At 48.3% G+C, this 24,991-nt stretch overlaps 2 protein-coding genes across 5 annotated transcripts in view; one reads left to right on the forward strand and one right to left on the reverse strand.

Moving 5' to 3' along the window:
• Positions 1-13,009, forward strand: part of SCNN1D (sodium channel epithelial 1 subunit delta) — a 15,456-nt gene extending 2,447 nt beyond the window's left edge. The window contains exons 2-13 of the mRNA XM_077312543.1: positions 1,352-1,687; positions 2,516-2,744; positions 4,086-4,285; positions 7,093-7,196; positions 7,560-7,723; positions 8,258-8,356; positions 8,498-8,615; positions 9,320-9,398; positions 10,233-10,290; positions 10,547-10,602; positions 10,786-10,861; positions 12,164-13,009. Coding sequence (XP_077168658.1) covers positions 1,352-1,687; positions 2,516-2,744; positions 4,086-4,285; positions 7,093-7,196; positions 7,560-7,723; positions 8,258-8,356; positions 8,498-8,615; positions 9,320-9,398; positions 10,233-10,290; positions 10,547-10,602; positions 10,786-10,861; positions 12,164-12,577 — 1,933 coding nt within the window. The 3' untranslated portion in view covers positions 12,578-13,009. The remainder of the gene's footprint in view (positions 1-1,351; positions 1,688-2,515; positions 2,745-4,085; positions 4,286-7,092; positions 7,197-7,559; positions 7,724-8,257; positions 8,357-8,497; positions 8,616-9,319; positions 9,399-10,232; positions 10,291-10,546; positions 10,603-10,785; positions 10,862-12,163) is intronic.
• Positions 13,010-20,044: 7,035 nt separating this feature from the next.
• Positions 20,045-24,991, reverse strand: part of ACAP3 (ArfGAP with coiled-coil, ankyrin repeat and PH domains 3) — an 89,790-nt gene continuing 84,843 nt past the window's right edge. The window contains exon 24 of one of the 4 annotated variants that reach the window (XM_077312148.1): positions 20,045-22,982. In XM_077312148.1, the coding sequence (XP_077168263.1) occupies positions 22,876-22,982 (107 nt within the window). In that variant the 3' untranslated portion in view covers positions 20,045-22,875. The remainder of the gene's footprint in view (positions 22,983-24,991) is intronic. The other 3 variants (XM_077312145.1, XM_077312146.1, XM_077312150.1) reach the window with 3 other exon arrangements.

Here is a 24,991-nt window from a genome sequence, read left to right on the forward strand (position 1 = left end):
TCTTCTTCTTCTTCTTCTTGGTCTTGGTAATACACATGCACTGTCTACACACACACACACACACACACTCCACCCATTATAATGATGGTTAATTTGCTTATTCAGAAGCCATAGTTGCCTCCGCATGAAGACAGGTGAGGTTCCCTCGGCTTCCGTGGCCTGAAAAGTGATGTGGAGATGTGTTAATGAAGGGGTCGCTGTAGGGACGGCTGCAAGTCATGAGGCTGTGAGAAACCGCTAAGTGTAGGCAGCCGGAACAGCGGATAGATTATTTATTTATTCAGACTGCCGGTTAATCACTGGGTGTCTCCAGTGGCTCAACTTTTCTGACCTGACAGAGTTTATGTAAGGAAAAATTTTGGATATCGAGTCTTGCTGGCCCTGGGTTGGGAAATTCCTGGAGATTTGGGGGGTGGAGCCTTGGAGGGCAGGAAGGGGAAGGACCTCGGTGACGTGTGTCATAGTGCCCGCCCCCTAGAGCAGCCATTTTCTCCAGGGGAACTGATCACTGGAACTGGGGGCTAGTTGTAATTTTGATAGATCTTCAGGCACCCCCTGCCTGACCTGGATAGCGGCCAACCTGGATCGCCCAGGCAAGCCTGATCTCATCAGATCTTGGAAGCTAAGCAAGGTCGGCCCTGGCTAGCACTCGGAAGGGTGACCTCCAAGGAATACCAGGGGGTAGGCAATGGCAAACCAGCTGCCAACATCTCTTGCCTGGCTGCCGGTCACTCTTAGCACCTCCTGGCTGTATTGCACACACGACATACGATAAATAAATAATATATAATCAGCAGGGGACTGGCAACCCTAGGGATAACCTCCCTCCTTTCATCCATGTCACACCAGCATCCTTGGAGACAAGGAGGATATAAATGTGAAAAATGAATGAAACGTTATATTACAACCTTTGGATGTTTGGAAGCAGTGTGGGTTGAAGCGCCAAAGATCTGTCTTTCCTCTCTCCATGCTCTGGGCCTTGTTCAAGTATGTTTACATCTCCCATGGGAAGAGAGAAGTTCTTTCCTCGCACTGGGAGAAGAACGGGGAGCATGGCTTGCGGAAGTTCCATTAGCTATGGCTTCCTCTCCCACCGCTTCTGTGGAACACCCAAAGTGGCTCCCTGGTTGTCCGTTGGCGGGGACAAACAATTAGGGGTGTGCCCATGCTATTAACGCCTTGCTCCAAGAGGCACCTGACCAGCCATGGAGCACCAGACTAGCTGAACCACTGAATCACGGTCTGGTCCAACAAGCTAACTCTCACATTCCTGGGGACACAACGCTACAGGTGTTGACCGTTTAAGCGCACCCTCATTCAGAGTGCCTTGAAATCTCTTCCAGGTGTCAAGGATGGAGCACGACGCAGCGAACGAAAAGGCGGAGAAGCAGAAGGAAGAGCGAGAGGAGGCCCTGATTGAGTTTTACAGCTCCTTCAAAGACCTCTTTGAGTTCTTCTGCTTGAACACCACCATCCACGGCACCGTCCGTCTGGTCTGCTCGAGCCGCAACAAGATGAAGACGGCCTTCTGGGCTCTCCTCTTCCTTGCCAGCTTTGCCATGTTGTACTGGCAGTTCGCCCTCATCTTCAACGAGTACTGGAGCTACCCGGTCATCATGACCATCTCTGTTCACTCGGAGCCCAAGATGTTCCCCGCCATCACCATCTGCAACCTGAATCCCTACAGGTAGATAATGCTGGGCAGAGTTGGACTTGGTCCATGGCCTGAGCTAGGGAAGACCTGAAATGCCAGGATAGATGTATACCAGCACAAGAGCCAGTATGGCGTGGTGGTTAAGAGTGGTGGACTCTAATCTGGAGAAGCAGGTCCAATTCCCCACTCCTCCTCCACATGAAGCCTGTTGGGAGATGTTGGTTCTCTCTCTGAACTCGCTCAGCCCCATCTGCTGTGGTTTCTCGACTTATTCTCCATCTCCATTTGGACCTATTCTGCACACAATAGAAAATGCACTTTCAATGCACTTTAGAAGTAAATTTTTTCTGTTCTGCACCAGAAAATCCAGTGGCCGAAGCACATTGAATGTGCATTATCTTATGCGTGCGGAATGGGCCTAGGTTTACACACTCCCCATCTCTCTAGCCCTTAATCTGAAGGGGGCAAGATCAGGGGAGTAAGGTGGATGGGGCGAGGTTTCCCGACACAATTCTTGTAGTGCAGACCTCAAAGAATGATCAGGTGCATTGTCATGATGGAGGGGAAAAATCCTCATCACAACTTCCCTGGCCTTTTTCTCGCCGATGAAGTTTTCGATTTGCTTTTCTTCATGATATGCCCCGTGATCCCCCAGCGTCCCTCAAGAAAATAGTTTTCTTTGGAAGAAACCTGTGCATGTATGAACTGGAACCCTCGTAGCGACCCTTTTTGACTCACCCTCGTATACATGATCCCAGCTAATCAAGGATCACATTGTTAATGGAAAGGTATCACAATGATACAAAGTCAGTTGAGGATTTCTGGCACCCACAACCCTTTGCTATGTCCGTCCCTTCCCAGGGTCAACGCCGTCCGTGAAAGCCTGGCTGAGCTGGATAATTTAACAAGGAAAACGTTCTTTGAATTATATGGCTTCAACATTCCAGAGAGTGTCCTGGAAGATGATTTGAAGTCCGGCGACTGGCTGAACAATAAGTCAAGCAAGGTCAACAACTCCACTTTCCATCTAAACGACAGCTTCGGGCTGCTGAGGATGGGTAGAAACAAGGAGAAAGTGGGCTTCCGCCTGGTAATTGCAAACATTTTAGAAGTCTATTACATTTTGCACAGGCCCCAATCCGAGGTCTGGCCTACAACTGCGACCGAAAAAGCTGGCATATGGTAATGGAACTGGTAATGGAACAAACTGTACTACTGCGTGGTTTAGGTAGTAAGAATATCTTGGAATGCTTCCTGAGAGAAAAAAAACAAAATCTCCCTGCAAGCAGAAAGCTAGCACAGGTGACAGAAGGCAGTGATAGAACCCTGCCCACACTGTTTTTTTTTTTAGCAGAGGAGCATTCAAAACTGGAAGCCTCCATTGCAGAAGTGGCGCAGTCCATTTGGCAAAGGGGTGAGCGGAGGTCCCTTGCCCCGTTCCTTCGCTGTTCTAAAATTCCTCCCTTTCTGCTATTCTGCTAGCCCCCGAATGCCGGAATAATCAGGAACATTCTGGCCGCCCGAAAACTGGGTCACATGCAGCTTGCCACAGCTGCTAGCAGACTCCTTTATCATTTGCATTTTCTCCAGTTGACCGATGTACACATAGATAAAATACTGCGAGCAATCAAACGCTGAAATGATCGAATGTAGAGCGGGTGCCCAAGGCCTCCTTCGCTCCAGGGAAACAACACACACACGAAGGATCTCGATAGAGCTGAATATCAAGGTTGCTTTCGCATGGAGCTAAACGGTTAGACCAGGGGTAGTCAAACTGCGGCCCTCCAGATGTCCATGGACTACAATTCCCAGGAGCCCCTGCCAGCTTTCGCTGGCAGGGACTCCTGGGAATTGTAGTCCATGGACATCTGGAGGGCCGCAGTTTGACTACCCCTGGGTTAGACTGAAGCAAAAAAGGTTGTCAAGGTATAACCCTTTGTGACACACGAACTTTGACTCTCAAACGTTTATACCCTGAAATGCTGGTTGGATTCATAGAGTCATAGAATCATAGAGTTAGAAGGGACCTCCTGGGTCATCTAGTCCACAGGGGTAGTCAACCTGTGGTCCTCCAGATGTCCATGGACTACAATTCCCATGAGCCCCTGCCAGCAAACATCTGGAGGACCACAGGTTGACTACCCCTGATCTAGTCCAACCCCCTGCACTATGCAGGACACTCACAACCTTATGGGTCATCCACTGTAACCCGATAGAATCACAGAATAATAGAGTAACTCTAAAAATGTTATTTGAATCCAATCCAGCATGGCTACCCTCCGAAACTTTTAAAATTCAGTTTTATCTACATACAAATGTGTCTCAGAAACACAGGGAGGGGGGCCGGTAGAGAAAGCTGTACGCGAGCGACAGTTCTGGACCCAACTTTGTTTTATAGTCGCTTAGTATTTCTCTTCTCTTCTCCCCGCAGTGCAACGAAACAGGCGGGGAATGCTACAGAAAGCTCTATTTGTCCGGGGTTGACGCCCTGCGGGAATGGTACCGTTTTCACTACATGAATATCATGTCTCGGGTCCCACCGGTCAACTTTTCCAACCATGGGCAGTGCCCGGGGGACATCCAAGACCTGGTCTACTCTTGCCGATACAATCAGCAGCGCTGCCTGCCCAGGTAACACGCTCTTGTTGTGTTCGTAAAAGTATGTTACAGATTCATGTTCTCGCTTGCGTTGGAAGGGAGACAATGCCAATCTCAGTTCTGAAAGCAAATTCTGCATTTCTCCTTGCTTGCTTGCTTGCTTGCTTGCTTGCTTGCTTCCCACATGAATATGGAAACCAACGTTAGAAAGCATCCACAAAACCGAGGTTGGCTAGCTTTGTAACTGTCTAATTTTCTCACCTTTGCACCCTCCTTTCCTTCACACAATAACCCCTTGAGGTAAATTTGAACGTTAATTGACACAAAGTCTTTCAGTGAGCTTCACAGCTGAGAAGGAATCTGAACACAGGTCTCACCAGGCCAAGAGAGCAATTTGGCACCTGGTCTGCTCCAAATCCTAATCAGATGGGGCTCAACTGCAGGACTCTGCCCTTAGGACCGTCCACTTGACAGCTAATGTGACATAGGGGGCCCTAAGCAAAAGAACTCAACCCCTAACTTCTACGACAGAAGCTTGGTGGGTGAATGGGGGTCCACCCCAAACTCTCTGCCTGGCCTACCTCGCAGCATTGGTGTTGTGAGAGAATGGGGGATAGAAAGAAGTTCTAGGTCGTTTTGTATCTCAGCTGTAAGGAGACATGTGGGGGGAATGGGTCACTTTACAGCAGAGCTAGTTATTTGAGGGTGTTGGTGGATTTCCCTCCCACTGAGATCCATTGAAGCTGTCCCAGGGATGGATGGGGGATGGATGTGGGACGGAGGGCTGTCCCCCCGACTCCCCGTGTCTCCTGAGGTAAAGGGCAGGCCGAAGACACTCCCAGAGCTGCCCAGCCCTGGCTTGGCTCACTTTGCATTTCGCACAACAGCCGGTTGGGAACAATCTGATAAAACTAGTGCAAACCTGCCCACACCTGGTTAAATAGCCTCTCCTTACACTTGCCCGAGAGCATTGCCCTGGGGGCATCGTGGGTAGATTGCAAAACGGCGCAGGAAAGAGCACGGGCCACGGGGAGGTAAAGGCAGGCAGGTGAATTCCCCGTGATTGCCATTTCATTGCCTTTTGCAATCCGGTGCGACGCCTTCTTCTTCTACCACACGCTGGCTGCGTGCCGCTGGAGTGGCCAACGGCATCTCTGGGTGAGTCACGGCACAGTTCTTGGCTGCCCGACTGTACGCCCAGAGATGCCGCTTGTAATCTTGGTGGAGTAGTTAAGAGCAGCAGACTGGGAAGCTGGGTTCGATTCTCTGCTCCTCGACACACAGCCAGCTGGGTGACCTTGGGTTAGTCACAGTCCTGGAAGAGCTGTTTTCACAGAGCAGTTCTCTCAGAGCGCCCTCAGCCTCACCTACCTCACAGGGTGTCTGTTGTGGGGAGAGGAAGGGAAGGCAATTGTAAGCCACTTTGAGATTCCTTCTGGTAGAGAAAAGTGGTATATAAGAACCAACTCTTCTTCTTCTTCTTCCTCCTTCTCTTCTTCTTCTTCTTCTTCTTCTTCTTCTTCTTCTTCTTCTTCCTCTTCCTCTTCCTCTTCCTCTTCCTCTTCCTCTTCCTCTTCCTCTTCCTCTTCTTCCTCCTTCTCCTTCTCCTTCTTCTCCTTCTCCTGCTTCTCCTTCTTCTTCTCCTTCTCCTTCTTCTCCTTCTTCTCCTTCTTCTCCTTCTTCTTCTTCATTCCTCAGCACAGAGATAAGCAGCCAGAATTGGTTAGACGCTAAAGGACAATATCCAATGTCCCCAGGAGATCGGGAGGCTGGCATCCCTAAACCCCAATGTGCACAAGACCTTTTGCCTACCAGACTTCTGGCGGTTGCATAAGCACTCTGATAAAAAGTGGCTTAGATCCATAGCCTCTGCGTGGCATTTAATTGCCGTGCTCTCGTGTGGCTTCTTGGCACCCCGCCGTCCGGCTCAATCTGCCCCACCGGGGACACGGTGTGACTGTACCAGCTGTTCTTTTGGTGTAGCCAAGGCGGTGGATAATCAGCCGCTATGCAAATAAGAAGCCAAAGAATCCCAACCACAGAAGTTTGGGAGATAAAGACAGAACAAATGTTTGCCTAAGAAGTTAGCAACTGCTAATTTTACTGCTGTCTCCCGAGGTGGCGTTCACAAGGGCCTTTGATCCGTTCTGTTCTTTTTCGAGGAAACTTGGCTCGTAAAGCCATATTTGAATAGTGTTTAATAGGGAGTTCTTCACCGCTGGTGTGGTCATCCGAGAGGATTCGGAATTTCTCCTCCTTGCCAGTTTGGCTCAGAAGGTTCCGGTCTGGGATCCGTTCGTCTCTTGCGAGAACCAGTTTTGTTTCCGCACCCAATTCTGTTTTCGGACATGGTCTCTTTCTTGTTAAACTGTGGCAAATAAATGGCACGTAATGTACATAAGCGGTATAAAAAGGGCCTTAAAATGCCACACAAAATAAACAAATGCAATGAAACCGAGCACGCCCAATACCACAACAAGCAAGTGTTTGTAAAAGGTACTCTTTCTCAATCAGGGTTTCATGAAATTGGGGTGCTACTACAAAGAAGGTCACGTCCCCATCAGCCACCTCACCTCACGACTGAAAGTGAGGTCCCCAAAGTTGAGTCTCAGATTAGGAAATCTAAAACGCTGCCCTTCCGCCTCACCCGTCACTCAAGGTGGGCTGGTAGAAATGAAGCCAGTAAATAAAAGGATATTTTCATCTCAGTGGGCCGAATCCATCCAATGTATTGGGGAACATCTGAGAATGTGAATGTCTCGCTTGTGCGCCTCATTTTGGTTGCACGTTCTTACGTCGTCTCCTCCCCTCTCCCCTCTTTGTCTGACTTTTGGCTACAGCGACTGCAGGCACTTTCACCACGCGATCTACGGAAGCTGCTTCACTTTTAACGAAAACGGGACGGACAGCAAGTGGGAAGCGTCCAAGCCCGGAATACTTTATGGTAGGTACTTCGAGGGAGAGCAGCTGTTGGCACTGCCTGCCTTATGCCCATGAAGGGCTAAATACATGTGAAAATCTTCTAATGATCACTTTTTTTTGAAAAATTGAGGGCTCACGTGTCAGTGGTAGAGCCCTTACTTAGCATGCAGAAAGTCCCTGCGTTTGCTGGCAGGGGCTCGTGGGAATTGTAGTCCATGGACATCTGGAGGACCACAGGTTGACTAGCCCTGTTCTACATCACAGGGGAGGAACTGTGCTTAGTCATGAGCTGATGAACCTTCCTGCTCATATTGAACAGGTGTGAACATATGCGTCTGTTCTTCTCCCCCCCTCCCTTCCCATCTCTGCTCCTATTGGCTACCAGGCCTGTCCCTCATTCTAAAGGTCGAGCAAAAGGATCACATCCCGCTGCTGTCCACCAAGGCGGGGGTGAAGGTCATGATCCACAAGCACAACCAGACGCCGTTCTTGGAGCACGAAGGATTCGACATCAGGCCAGGGATCGAATCCACCATCGGAATCAAACAGGTGGGCCTCCCCGTCTCAGAAAAGGGCTTCTCAGAGCGGAAAGAAAGCTGTAAATTCACTCTCCTGTGCAGAGATCAAAAAAACAACCATGTTTTCAGTGAGTTTTCATCAGCTTTTCCATCGTGCAAAAGAGGCCCTGGCAGAGAGCAGGGGAGGAGGCTGGCTTGCTCACCCCCGCTGTTCCAATCCCAAGTCCGGACCCTGTTCCAATTCTGCTCCTCTTGCGTGCGAACCGAAACTGCAATTGTTCGTTTCTCTGATGTGTCCCGCAAAGCAGGGGCTCATGGTAATTGTAGTCCACGGACCTCTGGAGAGCCACAGTTGGCATTTTAACCCCTTCCCAAGCTCTACCCGCCCCCCTCACACAAATTTCCATGAATTTCCCATGGCAGACTTGGCCACCCTAGGTGACACAGAAAGAGACGTCATCATGGCTTAACTTGTTTCATAACGTCACCTTGAGCTGTACAAAATGCCAGGGTCTCTGTCCTCAGCTCCCTGGTGATCCCCTCTCCTCTTCCCATGACTCCACAGGTCGAAGTCACTCGCTTAAACGGAAATTACGGCGTCTGTACCATGGACGGGAAGGACGTGAACGTCACACTCATCTACCAGAGCAATTATACGCTGCAGGTACCGGCCAGGGAGAGGGTCTGCTTGCCCAAGGGGTCTGCTGATTTTTACGCCTCCAACTGTACACCTCCTCGTCAAAAGACTTGCTAACCGTCCCCTTCGTCCTCTCTTTCTCTCTCTCTCTCTTTTCCCCCCTCACAGGCTTGCCTCCATTCCTGCTTCCAGCAGCTGATGATTAAGCACTGTGGCTGTGGATATTATTATTACCCGTTGCCTCCGGGGGCGGAGTACTGCAATTACAACAAGCACCCTGCCTGGGGTAAGGGCCCGCGTGACTGCCAGGGTGAGGGACCGTCTGGTTGGGCCACCGAGCTTCACCCGCTCCACGTGTTTCAGTCTCTGCTACGGCAAAGGGTGGCCAGTCGCGTGGCCAGGCTCCAGGTAGCCGAGACGAAAGCAAGCCGACTTGGCTCAAACAAATATTTCCCGAAATGAGCAGAGCCAGAAGAAGCTTTCGGAGAACAAGGTTCTTCTTCAGTGGCTTGAGTGCATGCATTCGTGTAATTAATTCTGTAGAATCATAGGATCATAGAGTTGGAAGGGACCTCATGGGTCATCTAGTCCAACCCCCTGCACTGTGCAGGACACTCACAACCCTCTCGCTCATCCACTGTCACCTGCCGCCCCCTTGAGCCTTCACAGAATCAGCCTCTCCGTCAGATGGCTCTCCAGCCTCTGCTTAAAAATCTCCAAAGATGGAGAACCCACCACCTCCCGAGGAAGCCTGTTCCACTGAGAAACCGCTCTGACTATCACCTACAAGCATCCCTGAGCCCACTGGGTCAGGCTTTCATACGTGGTGGAGGAGGGATCTTGGACTATGCCCAACTGTATTCAGCTGGAATCAGAAAGGGCCAATCCAACTTTATCGGAGCTGGTCTGAGGCCTCTTGGTGGATGGATCGAAGCCGAATCCCGGTTTTCAGCTGCCTTCCCCTGACCATGTTCTGTCTTCTTCCCTCAGGTCACTGCTTTTACCAACAGTACGATCAGTTTGCCAGTCACCAACACAGATGCTTTCAGAAATGCCAAAAGCCGTGCCAGTGAGTGTGCAAAACCTTCCTTGCTTTTAAGCAGTAATATGGCCGAACCCTTTAGCGCCTTCCCTTGGGTGGCTGTCTCTAGGGTTGCCAACTTCCAGGCGGGGCCTGGAGATCTCCTGGAATTATAACTGATCTCCCGATTGCAGGGATCAGTTCCTTGGGGAAAGTGGCAGTTTTGGGGGTCAAACTGTATGGTATATCAATTATCGGTATATCAATTATCAATTATTGGGAAAGCCTGCTCCCCCCAATTCCCCCATCCATAGGCACCATTTCTAAATCTCCAGGAAAACTGGAATGGGCAGATGTAGGGTGTTCTCTCCTGGTTGCAGATAGGTGTATGATTAGATGAATTAAACCACTGTAGAGGTAGGTTAATCTCATTTGGGTCCGTCTTTGCTGAAAGACAGAGCACAGCAGACACGTGCATAGCTCTGATTGACTAACCTTCGCATAGCACTGATTGGCTAGCATTCGTAACGTCAGAAAGCCGTTTGGTCCCTCCCCAGAGCAGTTTTTCATAATTCAAAGAAAAGGATAATGGGTGTCGTCATGGTTTTTAAATGGGGCTGAATAACTAAATCAAACACATTTAAATCGAACGCCAAAAGCATTAATTATTTTAGATGGAGTCTCGCTAAAGCATGTACCCCCCCCATTCTTACCCTAAATAAGAATTTTCATTGCACACAAAACAGTCCCCAGCATTCCTTGAGGAAGACCACCAAGCTTCAAACTAATTCACAAGTGCAGAGTAGATATGAAGAGGAATGCGCTAGATTTAAAGTGCTGAATTCAGCTGATTTTCATCTTTTCCCCTTGTGCCCTTGGCAGAGAGACCTGGTACAGCCTTTCAGCTGGATATGCTAGATGGCCGTCCGTGAAATCTGAGGTAATTTGCTCTCCCCTCTCCCTTGCCCTTAGCAAGAGCCCCCATTGCCCTGGTCCCAATCCGGGGCCATTCCAAGTAAAGAGATTTCACTGGGATGTCAGAATTCGAACCCAGGGTCCTTCTGCCTCCCAAGTGCCCCTGAGCTACACGCTTCCTGCCCACTTTGCCCGCTATACCTGCTGCCACCGCTGGGTGACGATTCCAAGGACTGTCGATTCGAGTCACCATTTTCTCTTTTGTTTTTCTTGCATTGCAGAGATGGATCCACAAAGTTTTAAAGGAGCAGTACAACTACAGCATGGCCACTGAAAGGTTAATTGCTAACATTTTCTTTTTGAACTGGGGGCTGGGGAGGAGGGTGAGGCTGACCCTTTTTCTTCTTCACAAAGCTCAAGGGATTGGGTGCAAATCCTAGTTCCACTGCATCTCCCTGGGTAGTTCTGGGAGACAGATTGAGTCGTCACTGAGCATTTTGCATGTGTGTGTCTGTTTCAGAAAAGACATTGCCAAAGTGAATATTTACTATGAACATCTGGATTACTATTCGCTGGATGAAACGCCAGGATACAGCGTGAGTCGGGCATACTTGTATTTGAGGAATGCTTCTCCACTTCTCTTGGTCCCAATTTCTGCCCAAGGTGTTGTTGCTTCCAATTACCTTGTCTCTGAAATTAGATTCAGGTGGGTGGCAGGTCTGAAGCAGCAGAACAGAATCTGAGCCACGGGGCATCTTTAAGGCCAAGATTTTGTGTGCAGGCATCCTGAGTAAAACTTCCTTGGTCTTCAAGAAGTCCGTGGGCTCAGATTTCAGCCTGTGGCTCCAGACCAACACGGCAATCTGTCTTCATAACCAGACCACCGGAATCTGTCTTCATAAAGGCATCCCATTAAGGTGCATGGAGTAGAACTCCATCAACCTTACAAAGAGACTTGTGCAGGTACTGACTGAAATTCCCTTCACTGTATCCGATGAAGCCTGCATGCACACGAAAGCTTCCGCTATTTGCATCTTCTTTTCCTTTGAGGTCATTGATGATGCATGTGGTTCAAACACTTCCAAAGAAACGCCATCTCACTGCGATTATAGAGCTGTAGCAAGATTCTTTTTATCTGATATTCTTACCCGTGTAGGAGTGAAAGTGCGCTTTAGTAAAACATCGCACCGAAAGAAGCTTGAGAAAGTCTTGTGTAGAGTTTTGCAATGTTGCTTTAGTGCGCACGTGCAAATTGGCAATCCAGTTTGAGGAAATCCAAGTGCAGGAAGCCCACTGCTGTTCCAGAATTCATCACAGAAATTCTCCTCCTTGAGACACTCAGAATAGAGCAGGGGTAGTCAAACTGCGGCCCTCCAGACGTCCATGGACTACAGTTCCCATGAGCCCCTGCCAGCAAACGGCACGGAATTCTAGAAGAGTCAAGGGGCGGAAAAGCAGAAATGCACTAATCCCTGCCCCGTTTATTTGTTTAATGTACTTTTTCAAAAGGTTTCTCTCCTTCCTTCCCACTCTAAAGGCTCCCGCAAAGGTTTGCAGCAATGATCATACACTCATAAAATACAAGCCACAACATAAAACTGCTACATAAATATCTATAACCAAACAGGAACACGAATAAACCTCACGCTTTCCTCCTTCCCGGAATCCTTCCACACAGATTGGCCTGCCTGAGAAGAATGCACGAATTTTTACCCGTTTTCATGCATTGCTGTTGCGTTTGGTCATTCCACCCATTTTTTTGCTAATAGCATTCCCAGGTCACCTGAACCTCTTATCCCTGTGGTTTTTGACCCCTCAGGCCCAGTTCAGTCTCACTCCTCCCTCCCGTAAGTCCAGCCTTTCCTTACTTGGTTTGTATTCTGCCTTCCTCCCCTTAGGCTACTCTTGCCATGTCCAACATGGGAAGCCAGTGGAGTCTCTGGTTCGGATCCTCGGTGCTGTCGGTGGTGGAGATGCTGGAGTTCCTGGTGGACATCATCATCCTGTCCCTCATCTTTTGCTACCGGTGGATGACGGCCAAGAAGATAAACGTGATGGCACAACCGCCCGCAATCTCCAGCGTGACCTTGACTTTGGAGAAATACCGATACGTGGAGGAGGGGCTAGCTGCCAGCCAAAGCATGACGAAAATATACCCTAGTGATGGAGACGCCTCCTGGGACCAAAAGGGCATCTCTGCTCCCTTCTCGAAATACGGCGGGAGCCACGTGCCGGAACTGTACACCGGAGTGGTGCTTAACGGGTTCAAATACCAGGAGGAACGCTGTGCAGGAACGGGCCTCAACAGGTAGCAAGGTCCGAAAAGGATGCAGAAAAAGTACCCCGCAGGGCCTATGTCCACATCCTGGTTAGAAAGGTTGTTTCAGGACAGTGGCTTTTGTGGGAACTGTGGCCAGAAGGCGTGACCTCTGTCCCTGGAAGCGTCAAGGTCGGACGTACGGGACTTGACTTCTCAAGAGGAACTGAAGTTGGTTGTGGTCTCCTTTTGTCTTCCAAACTTGCTCAGACCATCCAGTGGGAAGCAAGATGGTGCCAGCTGGCAAGAAGGTGGCCCTTCCGTGTGCCAAGTTAAATCACGGAGACTGGGAGAAGTTCAGCCGCGCACAAGGGTGTGGGGTTCGCCTTGATTCCTAGAGTGATGTGAAAACCTTTCCTCATTATGTCCCTGGGACCAGAACTGTCTCATTTTCAGGCATTTTTGACCTGTAGCCTCCTTTCAAGAATTGTGAACTATGTTCTTTTGGGAACTGGGAAGGTGATGTAGGAGGGGAGGGGAGGGGAGGGAAGGAAAAAAAAGGGGGGGAGTGCTTGGCGGTGACCCAGGTCCATGCAAAATCAGATCTCCTGTGAAAACACTCCCAAAGAAACCAGATTCAACTGGGCATCTCCTGACATACAGGCTGGCCCGTCAACATTTCAGAGTCATTCCAAAGTTAAATGTTAAACTGCCTGCCCGTTACCAGATGTCTCCAGCGGACATTTACGAGCCCATGTCCTGTCCGTTAACAAGCTGACTGTTTTGCTGGAAAACCCGAGAAGGTGCAAATCAACACTTGGCCGTAGTAATTGTAATCTCGTGTCCGAGATAGCGCTGTGGCTTTAAGAGTCAGCCAAATCCTGCCGAGTTAGCCCATAAAATTCAGAACAAGAACATTGTGTTTAATGCCTGGTTTTATAATGGGCTTCTCTGGGCAACGCAGGGGAAAGCAAAACTGGAAGGAGATGAAACGGAAGCCAGGCACTTCTGAGGATCTGAAAAAAAGGGGGCTCACGGGAGACAAATCCCTCCCCACTTCATGCACGACCAATCTCTGGGATTTTATTTGTGAAATTCAACACTTAAGGCATCCCTTTTCAATCTTTTGACTGTGCAGGAACCCCTGGAGGGGGGTTTTCCAGGTTTTGGGGAACCCCAGGAGTGGTGGCATGCCCCTCCAGAGAGGTGGGTGCATGTGCAGGAGCCAGCTGATCAATTGATGGATCATTTATCATTTCCACTGTGGAGAAAGAGACTAGACCTGCAGAGCACCAGGGGATGTGGGCTCCAGTGACATCTAGTGATGCCAGCGGCCATCTGAATTTCTGGGAAAGGCCGGGTAACCCCTGGGGAGCTCTCATGTGACCGCAGGGTTCCCCAGAACCCTGGTTGGGAATCCCTGAATTAAGTTTTGTTGGGTGTTTTAGGGTTTTTAATTTTTTTTTTTAGGAGAGAACAGGCTGTCTTTCAAGTAAAGGAGGGTGCTAATTAAAATGTCTTTGGGAATCCTTTTGGGAAGTCTCACGAACACATGAAACTGTTTTATACTGAGTCAGACCCTTGGTCCATCAAAGTCCGTACTGTCTTACACTGCCTGATTCATTTACCTGGAGATGTTGGAGATTGAACCAGGGAATTCAGATGCTCCCCCCACCCAGAGCCACAGCCCCCCTCCTTCAACTTTGTTTCACCTGGGTTCAAAAGATCTCTTTGCTTCAGACGTACTGGAATCCACAAGGTTGAAAAACTTTCCCTTTGATAGAAATAATTAGCCAGGCGGATCACCAGAGGCTCCCTTGGCAGTTCTACTTAGAATTCTACTCGGGTCTATGCAATAGAGTTTACTCTCAGGGAAGTGTTCTTGGAGTTGCACTGTAATATATTTTGCTTACTGGGCGACGGTGGAGAAGTTCCCGTTCCTTAGACGTGTAGCTTAGAATTGTGCATATTGAATCTGTGAGCAGGCCGGTATCTAGTTTCTCATGATAACTGTATTGCTTCCTTGTCTAAAACATGTACTGTAAGCCCCCTACCTTTTATTACTTTATTTAAAAAACTTGGATACCGGCAGGAGAAGAGTGCCGTTGTAATGCGACTGTAATTTATTTTCGGCGTGTGCTTGCGCTCAAAGTGTGACTAGCAGTGGGAAATGACTGTCCTCCCGGGTGTGATTTAATAACTTAATAATTTAATAACCCTCCCGTCTTGTTCTCATCCCCCTTTGTCTAGCTGAAATGACCCGCACCCACTTGTTTTGTAACCTTTCCCTAATAAAATGGCAAAAAAAAAAATGCCTTTTCACACTGTTCTCCTTGTCTTTGACGCTTCCTACGAAATGTCTCGGTCCCAGTGGGGAGCGGGATGGATGTCCTCTCCGAAAACTGGCTGCAGTTTCCCCCAATCCCTGCATCTCAATTCCCGGACGGAGCGAGCGGGACGGGGGGGGGGGGGAGGAATTGCTTCCCCTTTTGAATGGCTGCCTGTCATGGTGCGGGGAAGCTCTCCCTCTTCAAGACAGGCTGGAATTTCAGAAGTAAGCCTAACACTGCTCTAAATGAGAGCCAATGGATAGGGCAAGCAGATCAGAGATTTCGTTGTCATACAGTAAGAGAAATCTTGGGCCGACACCCTCGGTCAGAGACAGGGCAGCGTGGAAACAGTCCTCTCCTCTCTGTCAGATGCGTTGGAATCCTAGAATCACAGAGTTGGACGGGGCCATCCAGTCCAACCGCCTGCTCAAGGCAGGCTCGACCATGCAGTGCCTCTTTGTCTCAACCTTCAGAGGGGGCTACGAGACAGCTTCTAGGATAGTTACGCCTGCGATCTAACATGCTCACCTCCGATTTTTATTGCTGCCCTCTTCGATGTGCCGGCTGATAACTCGCAGGGAATACCCTTCCTTCCTGTTTCTTTTCTCGCACACGTAGGTGGAGTTCTTCAGCCTCAGCACCGTGGATGCTGGCATGGCTCCTGCCTCTCCATTCATCCCAGCTAGCTAGAATAGATGATTATTATTAAATTTAAAAAATCTTTATTCTTATGACTCGCCCTTCCGGTGAGGCTCAGGGCGGCTAACATTAATCGATAAAATACAGCCAAACGTTCATAACACAACATATTACAAGATTTCAGAACGTCCCCAAGATATATACTAGCTGGTTGCACGTTGTTATTATGACGAATTATATGTTAGGACTCTTATCTCTCTCCTGCACTAACTAGAAGCATTGTTCCTTAATAAACTACTTGTGTTACTTTGAAAAGGCCAAAGCATGCTGGCAGGGGCTCATGGGAATTGTAGTCCATGGACATCTGGAGAGCCACGGGGAGGGGCGGTCCCCTGATTATTTTATTATTCTCCTTTACACGGTGAGATAAGAACATCAAAATGAACCCTGCTGGATCAGACCGGTGGTCCATTTATCCCAGCATCCTGTCTCACACAGTTCTGCTGGAGGGCCAGCAACAGGGCAGAGAGGCCTGATGTTGCCTCCTGGCTCTGGGATTCAGAGGTTGACTGCTTCTAAACATGGAGGTTCCCCTTAGTCACCATGGCTAGTAACCACCAATAGACCGATCCTCCGTGGATCTATCTAATCCTCTTTTAATGACATCTGTGCCTGTGTTATGTTGAGTTACTTCAAAAGCAGATCTCCGGAGAGTCAGCATACAAAATTCCCAAGTAAATATTTTAATCAATGACTCTTAGTGGTTAATTAGAGCCTCCATATTCAGGTCTGCCCAGCATTGGTTACTGATGATGCCTGCTGCTTTCCTGTTGTGTTTCTGAGCTCCCCAAAGGCATCTGGCTGGCCAGACAGGATGTTAGATTTAAAAGTTCTTTGGTCTGATCCGACAAAACTTTTGGATGAATTCATGAGGGACAAGTGTACCCACTGCTATTAACAAAGGCAGCTAAGAATGGGATGGAACCTCCAGGATGAGAGGCAGTCCATCTGTGACAAACAAACTGGGCAGACCTTCGCTTCATAAGCTTCTCAACGGTACCTGGTAGGCCTCCGCTTGAAACAGGATGCTGGTCTAGACACAACAATGGTGTGACCCTTACTTCATTTGTGTGTGTGTTTGTGTTCAAGTGGCAGCTAGGTTTTGAAAGATTCCTGGAGATCACAAGTGAAGTCAATTGTGGGCCACTTTCTTATCCTTCTTGGGGAGGTGATTTTTCTTTTTTAAAAAAAGGCTTACAACCACTTATTCTTCCATCCTGGGATCCAAGGGAAGAGCGGAGATGTCCAAGGCTGGCCAGGTTTTGCCAACTCAGTTCCAGAGGGAGCCTGGAAAAACAGGTTTGGCACCGAGCCGAGCTAATTTAGGGTGGGTGGCCAAAGAGTCAAATTAGAGTTAGAGAAGAAGTTTCAAAAAAGGAGCCATTGTGCTCAGCTGTGTGGAAAAAAGCTGAGGGATTTCAAACAGGACAAGCTGGCCAGAATTTCCAAAGGGCTAGCTGGCTGAAAAAGGTCAGGGACTTTTGGAATAAGGCTCCACTTCCCCTTTTCGACTTCCAATCCAACTGTAATGAGATCCATTGATTGATCCTAATCTCTTCCTCAGAATTTCAAGTTCGTATTTATGCTGCTAGGATGGGAAAGGTGCAGAACAAGCTAGACCAGCCCTGTGGGACGAGGCCAGAGATTCATCTGGTCCGGTGAAGCAATTCCTATGGAAAACTTCCGCACGACAGCTCCGTGAATTAGTGCCGTGACCCATTTAGCACAGTTTCTGCGCATTACACACCAAGAAAAAGTTTGGAATTGGGGAAGGTATGTTAGATTCCGTAAGGCTTGGCCTGTTGATGCCATTAACCTTCGGTACAGCAGATAGCTGGCAATGGGGCCATATTTTGCTTTAAACAGATCACCCGTCCCTGGAACTTTGAGTCCGTATGAATCATAGATCAGGGGGCCAAGACCGACATGTACACAAAAGAAAGCATCCTATTCTCTATTTACCCAAGACAGGCTGGATGTTTCTGGTACCTGTCCTCTAATGTCCCTAGTTTACCTTTTTGGAGAACTTGGGAGAAACCGATGTGCAAAAAGTCTTTATAGTTGAGTATAATAAAGAAGGATGTTAAGATGTTTCAGTTTTCAGTCATGGAAGCCATTTCCCTCAGACACAAAATGGGGTATTCCGGGAATCCAGAAAAATATGACTTTGGAAATTAACCAAAATAAATTTTTTTAAAATCCCCAATCGGCCTATGGAGGAGAGGAGGCACAAATTGTTGAGAATCGGTTTCCCAGGAAAACAAAAAAACAGAGAGAAGGCCTGAAGAATGTAAAGAATATCTGGGAGGGGACAAATGCCACCAAAGAGCCAAAAATGTCTCAAGGAGAAATCTCGGAACATTCCAGAAAATCCAAGTCGCGCATGGCCAGCGAATGTTGTGTTCCATCCTGGACCGATACCACAATTTGTGCCTCATCAGGAAGGCTTGGAACATTCCGGAACGTCCCCGTCGTCCTCAGCCCAGTCTCCCTCTCAGTTGGACGAATGCCGCTTGAAACGTTTACCTCAGAGAGTTCGAAAACTCCCCAAAGTGGGAGATGTGCCTCCCAGCATTTCTTGAGGTTTTGCAACATGAAGCATACCTTACGCCCAATTTCTTTCGTAAAGTTTACAGATAGGGCTTCGTTTGACCTCGTGACCAGATTTTCCCTTCTCTTCCCTGAAACATCTCATGATTTAGGCAGAACAGGCCGGAAAAAGAAAAAATAAATCACAATTTGGCCTAAATTATGAGTTGCCCATATTAAGATTGCAAAATGCCCTTCCCCTTTTCTTTAGAGCCAGGAATAGAAACAGAACATGTTTTGTTAAGCTGCCCTTGAAGATTTCCCAGGAAATTGGATTGGTACGAAACGAAGCTGGAGAGCAGTTCTCTGGTCAATGTGGTTAAACCCACCCACCCACATTACAGGGTTACTGTAAAAATGTATCTCATAATGCATGCGAAAATACTTTGCGCATGCTCCAACTGTGAAACGCAAGAGTCTAATATTTGTCCGCAAGAGACGATTTCTGACCTTTGCGGCCTCTGAAGCCTTCCAGGATGAGAAACGAAATACTAAGTGCCATTTTCTTAGAGAGAATGCACACTAAACGGCGCCCTTCCCATCTGCTTTGTGACTGGATTTTACTGTGCAAAATGGCAAAGCCCAACTGCAAACAGTCAAAGTGGTTTGAAGAAGAAGAGTGAGCCCTTTCCCCCACATGCTGTGGCCAGCACAGCAAGTGAGATCGAGGTAGACATTTGTGCTGCTCCCCCAGCAGATGTAGGCTCAAATCTCTTTGCCCCCAATTCCTTCCACGTGGTGGCAAGCAACTGTACAAAGGGGGGGGGGGGATAGAGTCTCAACATTACATACAGCCAAACTGTAGTGAATGAAAAAATAATAATTACATGGTCCCTCCAGGGCTTTCTCAGCAATAAATTACATAACAAGCCATTTAAACCAAACAGCTGCTTTCTGCTCCCCCTGGCTTTTCGCAAGGAGCAGAATGTGGAGTTTAAATGACTGGGAGCCATTTAAACCAAAGAGCTGAGCAGCAGTTTCATCGGTCAGCTATGTTTCTGCTCCCCGTGAAATGTTGCAGGGAACAGAAGCAGGGCTTTATATTTTAAATGGCTCATGAACCGATATGAACCAACCCCTCAGTTTGGTTCGGTTCGTGGTTCAGTCAACAAACCACAAAGTGCATCACAAAAAATGCAGTTTGTGCCTATCCGTAACTGAGAATTATGTCCAAGGGCTAAACATTAATTAAATTTGCAAATCAAACAGGGTAATAAGAAATGATGAAAGAGCACGTTGTACGCAGCTCTTAAAACCGTGCATATCGTGACATGCTTTTTGATCACCCAATAAGCCGATGATAACCCAATTATTATTTCTGATGATTCGTACCAATCACGGAAGCCATTTCCCCCACACACAAAATGGGGTATTCCGGGAATCCAGAAAAATATGACTTTGGAAATTAACCAAAATAAATTTTTTAAAATCCCCAATCGGCCTATTGAGGAGACGAGGCACAGATTGTTGAGAATCAGTTCCCCAGAAAACAAAAAACAGAGAGAAGGCCTGAAGAATGTATAGAATATCTGGGAGGGGACAAATGCCACCAAAGAGCCAAAAATGTCTCAAGGAGAAATCTCGGAACATTCCAGAAGATCCAAGTTGCGCATGGCCAGCGAATGTTGTGTTCCATCCTGGACCGATACCACAATTTGTGCCTCATCAGGAAGGCTTGGAACATTCCGGAACGTCCCCGTCGTCCTCAGCCCAGTCTCCCTCTCAGTTGGACGAATGCCGCTTGAAACGTTTACCTCAGAGAGTTCGAAAACTCCCCAAAGTGGGAGATGTGCCTCCCAGCATTTCTTGAGGTTTTGCAACATGAAGCATACCTTACGCCCAATTTCTTTCGTAAAGTTTACAGATTTGGCTTCGTTTGACCTCGTGACCAGATTTTCCCTTCTCTTCCCTGAAACATCTCATGATTTAGGCAGAACAGGCCGGAAAAAGAAAAAAATAAATCACAATTTGGCCTAAATTATGAGTTGCCCATATTAAGATTGCAAAATGCCCTTCCCCTTTTCTTTAGAGCCAGGAACAGAAACAGAACATGTTTTGTTAAGCTGCCCTTGAAGATTTCCCAGGAAATTGGATTGGTACGAAACGAAGCTGGAGAGCAGTTCTCTGGTCAATGTGGTTAAAGAGCAGAAGCCTCTCACCTGGAGAACTGGGTTTGATCCCCCACTCCTCCTCCACCTGCAAACAGCTGGGTGCATGGGCCAGGGCATTGTTCTGTTGTTTGCTGTTCAGTATTTCTAGCTGGAGCTGGTGCTGTTTTCGAAGAAAATCTGCATCTGTGTTTGCCAAACCCAACGATTTAACCCGACTGATCTTTATTGCCTGAAGATCGGTTGTAATTCTGGGAGATGTTAACTCTTGGCTCCGCTTCTCTCAGATTATCCTGAAGCTGGTTTGTTCTTTCGATCTTGTTTCGATCCAGTCCAGTAGGTTTTGAGGAGATTTAAATGCGCTTTTACGCATGCTAAATAATGCGGTTTCAAACCACCGTCTGCAAGTGGGTCTTGTCGTTTCACACAGCAAAATGAAGTTGCGTTGAAAATGCATTATTTAGTATGTGTGTGATGGTACAAAATGTGTGAGCATTAAGTATACGATACAAATGACAAACACAGGCTTTGGCCCCATTTTGTGGGGGGTTGGGGGGGCTGATCCCATTTGGCTCAATAAATTCCAGCCCCTAAAAACTCCAGAGAACTTCTGTCTAGTCTGAAGAGGCTAGACCAGAAAATTCCGAGGGAACCACGTCTGGTGTAGTGAAAGGGGATGGGGGGGCAGGAATTCTTCTTTATTTATATTGCCACCTTCTTTATTTATAATCTGGTAAATAACGTTCTCTCTCCCTCCTCGAGGCCCCCCACTCCCTCCTCCCACGGCGTTTTAAAAAATACACTTCTTTTGCTCAGCGATATATTACATTTCAGAATATAAACAAAAGATTTTCTACCTGGCTGACACGAAGACAGCGGTGACAGGGCTAGTCTCCTCACCAGCTCTCCCCAGACTCGAATTTGTAGTCATGAAATAGTATGATATTTCCCCCCAACCCACCCACCCACCTTACAGGGTTACTGCAAAAATGTATTTCATAATGCATGCGAAAATACTTTGCGCATGCTCCAACTGTGAAACGCAAGAGTCTAATATTTGTCCGCAAGAGACGATTTCTGACCTTTGCAGCCTCTGAAGCCTTCCAGGATGAGAAACGAAATACTAAGTGCCATTTTCTTAGAAAGAATGCACACTAAACGGCGCCTTTCCCATCTGCTTTGTGACTGGATTTTACTGTGCAAAATGGCAAAGCCCAACTGCAAACAGTCAAAGTGGTTTGAAGAAGAAGAGTGAACTCTTTCCCGCACATGCTGTGGCCAGCACAGCAAGTGAGATCAAGGTAGACATTTGTGCTGCTCCCCCAGCAGCTGTAGGCTCTTTGCCCCCAATTCCTTCCACGTGGCGGCTTCCACGGAAAGCCAAAGATTTCACCGGGTCGCAGTTAACAACCCTTTTGCTTAAATTGACCAGAGGGAGCAACAGCAAGTTACTGGGGTAGCGCATAGAGCATAAGACTGGGGTGATGTGGGTGCAAATCAGGATTAAGGGAGGGGTCAAGCACTTGTCCCTGGTCTTCAGGCTCTGCTAGGTTGCTTAGTTCCAGCAAGAGGAAGAGGCGGGGCAGGGTGTGCCTACGACAGGTGGTGCTGTGATGTCATTTCCGGGTTGTGCCCAGAAGTGATGCCGCACCACTCTAGGAATCTGCCCTTCTCTAGAGCAACTCCTCCAATAAATATATATTTATCATCCAATCACAGCTCACTTACGGTGACCTCACAGGGTTTTCAAGTCAAGAGAAGTTCAGGGGCGGTTTGCCACAGTTTGCCTCTGCTTCAGTCCCCTATCAGAAGACAAACCTGGCCCAACCCTGCTCGGCTTCTGAGATCTGACTGGCCTCAGGGTAGGGTAGGGTAAAAACACAAACATGAACTAATTTGTAGAGCATAATTTCCAGGTCACTCCGAGCCACCTTGTTTTGGCGACCCTAGTTCAAATTCCTACTAGGAGTTCCCCTAGCATGGCCAGCTGTGGTTGGACAATACCTGGAGGGTTTGGGGGTGGAACCAAGAGTGGGTGAGGCTTGGGGTGGGAGGAGCTTCAGTGTGCATAATGCTATGGAGCCCCCCCTCCCAAGCAGCCATTTTCTCCGGGAGAACTGATCTCTGTCCCCTGGAGAGGAGCTGTAAAACTGGGGGATTCCCTAGATCCCACCCGTGGGCTGGTCTCTTTAAGATCTTTGGATCTAATCTACCTCATGATGTTATCGGGAAGAGAAACTAGAAGAAGGGAAACTCAGTTCCCTGGAGGGGAAACACATAAGAAAGCTATGAAGAAGAATCAGTGTGTTTTGATCAGGTGATAACTGATTCTGAGCAGCTCGCAAAGAACAACTGCGATCTTTGGTGGACTTATTCATGAGATTGCCCAGGCGGATTCACACCCTTGTTTCTGGGGTAAGGAAATGGGCATTTGGTTTCGGTAAGAAACGGTGTCGAACCGGCAGCGGATCTCAGCAAGGTGGCCGCCAGTCGCGTAGAGGTGGCCGCCCCATCGCGGCCGGGCCAGTTCCCAAAAGTTCAGCCAGGCCCATCCCATCGCCCTCCTGTGAGGCACGCCATCTTGACTCTTCTCCCCGAGTTCAACGGAGACAAAGGGACGGCGACAGCTATCGACAGGAGTGGCTGAAGTGGAGGCTACGGCGATTGAGTTTTTCCGGGTTGTTGGATGCCATGTGAGAGAACTCCCGAAAGATGTCAAGATAGGTTGCGTCTCCTGCGGAAGAAAGACGAGAGGTGACTGCCTAGGGACGTGCGAAGAAGAGGCATTCCCTCATGGACAGGACGGGAGGGAGAATGCCTCTTCTAAGATGTAGGAGTGCCTCTTCCAGGATCTGACGAATGGAGCTTGGACTCTTGGAAGTTCTTATCCTCCCCCCAAAAAACTTGTGGGTCTCTTCAGGTCCTGGTGGATTCATGTCTAGCCATTCTGCTCCAGACGGAAGCCCCTCTTCTTGGTGTGTGAGAGAGAGAATGCCTCTTCTCTAAGATTGCTAAGTCTACCCTGCCCACTGGTGGGAGATTCAAGGGTAGCCTTGCAAGATTCAGGGTGGGGAACTCCTGCGCCTGGGGAGGGCAGGGACCCCACTGGGATACAGTGCCCTAGAGTCCATCCTCTAAAGCAGGGGTGGGCAAACTGGCCCTCCAGATGTTCATGGACTGCAATTCTCATGCTGGCAGGGCACATGGGAACTGTAGTCCATGGACAACTGGAGGGCCATAGTTTGCCTACCCCTGCTCTAAAGCATCCATTTCTTTCTGGGGGAACAGATCTTTTTAGTCTGCAATTCCGGGGGATTCTCAGGTCCCGCCTGGAGGACAGCAACCCTACTCTCCTAACATGAAGGAATGTCTCCTAAGAGTGAGAAAGAATAAGGAAATTACCCTTTCTAAGATGGAGGAAGGAATACACCTTCTAAGATCCTCTCCTTTGTGTAAGAAAAGGGGGAATGCCTCTGACGGCACCGATTTTTAAATGACATTACACAAATTAACTTTTTTTTTTAATTTGGGGGATCCCTGGTTGATTCAATTGTTAGTAGTCTTAGGGCTGGTGCCACGCTTTGTGGTTCAGTAGCTCCCCTCTCTGAGCACATCATGTTCCAGGTGCCACAGAGATGCCACAGGGAATTGTCGTTTCCACATGCTAGTGAGGCTCTGACGATAACCACCCACATGGCAAGTGTGCGTTTTCGAGCACGCCTTTAGCTGAAAGAACAAGCCCCTCCCTGGCTTTTTGAGCTGTGCAGGAGAAGTTGTTGGCGAGCTAACGGACAGGGCATGTGAGGGGGAAGGCAGACCTCTTAGCCATTTTGGGGGTCTTGGGCACTGAGACTAGAATGGGGGGGGGGTTTAGAAGCGTGTCCTGAGGCCAGCCCGCAGCATGTGTGAAGGTGTCAGCTGGTGGAGTTAACACAGGAAACAAGAGACAGTACAGAGCAAGAGGCAAAGCAGGAGGAGACAGACAGACAAAGTTTCATCTAGATTTTTATTAATGGTGTTTCAAGAGACGATAGTAGGAAGAGGGAAAGGACTGGGCAGTAAAACGTCAGAGTAGCAGAAACTGTTGTGGAGGTTCTCTCCCCCCCCCCACCCTCCCGTGTTTGTGTGTATGTGTGTGTGTGCGCATAATGATAGTTTCGTCTTCTCTGGGTTTGTTGTTGTAGTAAAATCATACAAAGATAATCACATACAGTTTTCAGCTCCAAAGGTATACTCGGTATAGATTGAATAGGCAAGAGTGGAATGAACAAGAAAGAGAAAAGCTACTTAAAAAAAAACAGTGTTACAAAGATTGTACCGAAAACAGGCAGAACGGGAGAGAGGAGTTAATCAGCTGGAATGTATTTACAGACTGCCCCCCCCACCCCATGGCAGCGTCTTCCCTCCTGATTCCCCCAAACTTTTCATGAATTTGCAGCAAAAACAGCCACCCGTAGTGACTTTGAGTTGATCTATGTGTTTGGCAAAAAAAAAAAACCCCACGTGGTAGAATCCCTGAAATTTAGAAGGCAGGTGGAGGGAAATCTTACTTGGGATGCTTTCCCATAAAATCTCTTCCCTTTCAGGCAGAAAACTAGCTCATCAGGGAGTGGACTAGACTAATCTGGCCTCCCTGATCTGCTTGATTTCTCCCTGATGTGCATGCAAAGGGCTAGCAACTCTCTCTCTCCTCTCTCTTTGCATATATATATGTATATATATAGAGAGAGACAGAGAGAGTCA

Source organism: Paroedura picta, chromosome 15, assembly GCF_049243985.1.
Source record: "Paroedura picta isolate Pp20150507F chromosome 15, Ppicta_v3.0, whole genome shotgun sequence".
Classification (NCBI taxonomy): domain Eukaryota; kingdom Metazoa; phylum Chordata; class Lepidosauria; order Squamata; family Gekkonidae; genus Paroedura; species Paroedura picta.